The sequence below is a fragment of the Alexandromys fortis genome, unplaced genomic scaffold (assembly GCF_014885135.2).
Source record: "Alexandromys fortis isolate MF-2015 unplaced genomic scaffold, M_Fortis_MF-2015_v1.1 scaffold_84, whole genome shotgun sequence".
NCBI lineage: Eukaryota > Metazoa > Chordata > Mammalia > Rodentia > Cricetidae > Alexandromys > Alexandromys fortis.
The window spans coordinates 169,662-174,085 of record NW_026068017.1 but is presented as its reverse complement, the minus strand read 5'-3'; the positions used below and the strand labels follow the sequence as shown (position 1 = coordinate 174,085).

At 35.6% G+C, this 4,424-nt stretch overlaps 1 protein-coding gene across 1 annotated transcript; it reads right to left on the bottom strand.

Moving 5' to 3' along the window:
• Positions 1-3,485: 3,485 nt before the first annotated feature.
• Positions 3,486-4,424, bottom strand: LOC126514093 (olfactory receptor 1468-like). The gene has a single exon (XM_050162802.1). It carries the CDS (start codon positions 4,422-4,424, stop codon positions 3,486-3,488), a length of 939 nt encoding a protein of 312 aa, XP_050018759.1.

Sequence of the window (4,424 nt, the reverse complement as noted above, 5' to 3'; positions counted from 1 at the left end):
AAAAATGTTGTTTCCTTGGAGTCATCTACCACCTTTGGCTCCTAAGCCTTTTTTAAGATGTGACAACTTCTGAACCTTGAGAGGAAGCATGTAATGTAGACATCCCATTTATGGCTGAACATCCAAAAGCCTCTCACTCTCTTCACATTTTCTAGTTGTGAGTCTCTGTGTTAATATCTTTCTATTACAAGAAGAGACTTCCTTGATGAGGTTTGAATGATGCACTGTTCTATGGACATAGCAGTGTATTATTGAGAGTCATTTTATTGCTATGTTCAGTGATTCAAAAAGTAGAAGTGGCTTTCCTTTAAGGTCCTTGACACTGAGTTTTGTGTTCTCGGTCTAATTATCAGTGTTGAGTATGGGTTTCATCTCATAGAGCAGGTCTTACATCCAATATAAAAGTGGTTGGATACTCTCTTAGTATTCAAGACATGGTTCCATCAGTAAGCATACCTTATAGGTAGGTAGTTATCGCAGCTTACATACTTCATAGCTGTGTGATATTGATAACTATTTTTCTCATGTGGTAGTGTGTATAGCAACTTCCAGCTCTTGGATACTAGTGAGCAGTGGTGAAGTTTCCAGTTGAATACTAACTAGATTATTTTACTTCTGAGACATAAGTATGTAGTGTCTTCTGCAATAAATCTTAAAGTCAAGTTGAGAAGGATATTAATATCCTTGGCAATATCCTGTACTTTTGGGGGTATGTGTCTATCAGATCTCTTTTGACCAATGACTCAAAAGAGACATATCTCATTTCTGGTACTTTTTAAGCATGTAGTACCTAGTTAATTATCCCTCCTCCTATTCCCTATCCTACCATCTCCCACATGATTTAATCTTCATCCCTTTATAACACTATCTTACATTTTGAGTTCCTTGGAAAATTGCCTCTTAACATGTGATGAGATTTATTAAAAATAATAATCATTCTTTTTAGATTTACTTATCTTTTGACCCTTTTACCTTGTGGTTTCAGTGGAGATAAGCTTAATGAATGCTGGGTAATAATTTTAGGAAAAGAAAATAGGTACGAATACTATTGTCATATAAGTGGATAACAAAAACATGTCCAGGGTCAGGTAAAACCAGAAAAGGCAATGAAGAAATATAAAAATAAGGGAATGTTTAGAGATGAAATAATAAAAAAATAGTGTAAGGAGAACAGTATGGGTCATTATAAAAAATTTATTGATTGGAATAGAAAAGAAAGTCCCTTCAATACATAATAATCAAACCACTAAGCATATAGAACAAAGAAAAATATTAAAAACTGTTAAGGTAAATGCCAAGTACAAACCTATTACAATTGCATACAACTTCTCAATGAAAACCTTAGAAGCAAGAGGTGCATGGATGGATGTTCTGCAGACTCTGAGAGACCACATATGCTAGCCTATACTACTGTACCTAGGCAACTCTTAATTTATACACATCTACAAATTCAGCCCTATAAAAGATACAACCCAAGGAGTTTAACTACATCCATGAAAACACAGGAAATAAATAATCTCACACCAGAAAAACCAAAGGAAGGAAATCACACATTCCCAGATAGACACAGACAGACATAAAGACAGATACACATACAAGCACACATATACATACACACACTACCACCTCCACCACCAACAAGAAAACAATGGATTTAAAATTTATTGATATTTGGTACCTCTCAATATCAATGGATTCAATTCCCCAATAAAAAGACACAGATTAAGGGAATGGATGTAAAATCAAGATTCCTTATTGTTTTACATACAACAAGTACAACATAACATCAAAGGTAGACATTACCTCACAGGAAAGAGTTGGAAATAGGTTTTCTAAGCAAATTAACCTAGGAAGCAAACTAATGTTGCCAGTTTAATTATAACAAAATAGATCAAACTAACATTGTTCAAAGGAGACTGAGAAGGACAGTTCATATTCATCAAAAGAAATTCCAGAAAAATGACATTTCAATTCATAACATGTATGCCTCAAATGCAAGGGCACCTATGTTTGTAAAGGAAATATTACTAGAGTTTAAAACATACATAGACTCTCACACATTGAAAGAGGGAAACTTCAATACCCTACTATTATCAACAGATAGATTATCCAGACAAGATCTAAACAAAGAAGCACTGGAGTTCACAAACATTAAAGAAACAAATGGACCTAAGAGATATATAGAGAACATTTTTCCCAAACACAAAAGAATTTACCTGCTTCTCAGCCCCTCAAAGTACCTTACCTAAAATTGACCACATAATCAGTCACAAAGCAAGTGACAATAGATACAAGAAAAATGAAATAACACCTGAATCTTATCGGACCACCACAGATTAAAGCTGGATTTCAATAACAGAAACAATAGAAAGTCTATAAACTCTTGGAAACTGAACAATTCTCTACTGAATGATTGTTGGGCTAAGGCAGAAAATAAATAATCAAATTAAGATTTTCTAGAATTCAATGAAAATGAATGCACAGCATTTCAAAATTTATGGGACACAATGAAAGCAGTGATGAAAGAAAAGTTTATAGCACTAAGAGCCTACATAAATAAAATTGTGGAGATCTCATCAAAGCAACTTAACAGCACTTGAAAGCCCTAAATAAAACTTGAAAGCCCTAGAAAAAAGAATCAAGCACACCAAAGAATAGTAGATGACAGTAAATAATCAGATGGGTTGAAATAAATAATATAGAAACTAATAGATACAAAAATACAAAGAAGTTCTGGAGGCATCACGATCAGTGATTTCAACCTGTACAACAGAGTTACAGTAATAAAAAACACATCATATTGAGATAAAATGTGGCATATTGATGAATGGAATAGAATCAAAGACCCAAACATAAATCCACATTCATATGTACACCTTAATTTTTAAATAAAGACTCCAGAAATATACAACATAAAAAGAAAACATCTTCAACAAATGGTGCTGGTCAAACTGGATGCCAGAATGAACACAAATGCAAATAGATCCATATTTATGACTTAGAAGATCAAACCAAGTGGATCAAAGAATCTCAACATTAAACTACATACTGCATCTGATAGAAAATAGGGGCTAATCTTGAACTCATTGGCACACGAAAATAATAAATAATCAGAAAATGTTTATTGAGCATCAACACAGTATTATGATATATCATTACTCATATTTCAAAAGTATACTGTAGTCAACACAGAAGTTTGTATAAAGTCACAAAAACTTGGAATAAGAAGAATGTAAGGAATGGAGATCTGATAAAAGAGTGGCTCTTACCTATCACTTGTCTAGATTCACACATACAAGGCAAAGGATGGCATCACTGAGTAACTAAGGTCCCTTTTCCTAACTGAACTACTTTGAAAAACTCCTTTTTGCAGTGTAAATATTATACAGTATGTTATTAAATGTGTGTCACAATTCAGAGATATTTTGTAATATTAATAACAATATATTTACTAGATAAATTTAAGTAAAAATTCCAGTGTGCCATTATAGGAATATTTTATTCTTGGAGAGGACTCTTAGCAGGGCCTCTTTCATGTCTCTGTTCCTCAGGCTATAGATGAAGGGGTTCAGCATGGGAGTCACCACTGTGTACATCATGGCCATTGCAGTCTCTTTTGCAGTGGAGTTATTAGTTGATGGACATAGGTAGAGACCAATAATTGTCCCATAGAACAATGAGACCACAGACATGTGGGAGCCACAGGTAGAGAAGATCTTGTGGATAGCCCGAGTAGATGAAATCTTTTGGATGGAGCAGACAATTTGCACATAGGACACAATGATTAGTAAGAATGGTATGACAATATTGAGCCCTCCCTCGAACAATATCATTAGTTCATTAATATAAACATCAGAGCAGGCCAACTTGAGCAGAGCAGATATATCACAGAAAAACTGAGGGATCACATTGTCCTCACAGAATGACAATCTGGCCATGAGCAGGGTGTGCAGCATGGCATGGAATGTGGTCAGCACCCAGGACAGCACCACCTGACACAGGCAGAGCCTTGGGCTCATGATGCTGGTGTAATGAAGTGGGAAACAGATGGCTACATAGCGGTCATAGGCCATGACTACAAGAAGAAAACTCTCCAAGTCTCCAAAAAACATTAAAAAGTACATTTGTGTCAGACAACTTGCATAGGAGATGGATGGGTCCTTGCTCAGCATGTTCTGCAGCAATTTGGGCATTGTGACAGAGGAGAAGCAGATGTCAGAGAAAGACAAGTTGCTGAGAAAGAAGTACATGGGCATGTGGAGATGGGATTCCAGTAGAATGAGGATGATGATGGTGATGTTTCCCAGGACAGTGGTGAGGTACATGGCCAGGAACAGGGCATAGAACAGATTTTGGTATTCTGGGGAAATGGGGAGGCCCAGGAGGAGGAACTGGGTGATGGAAGTTTTATTGCTCATTATCAT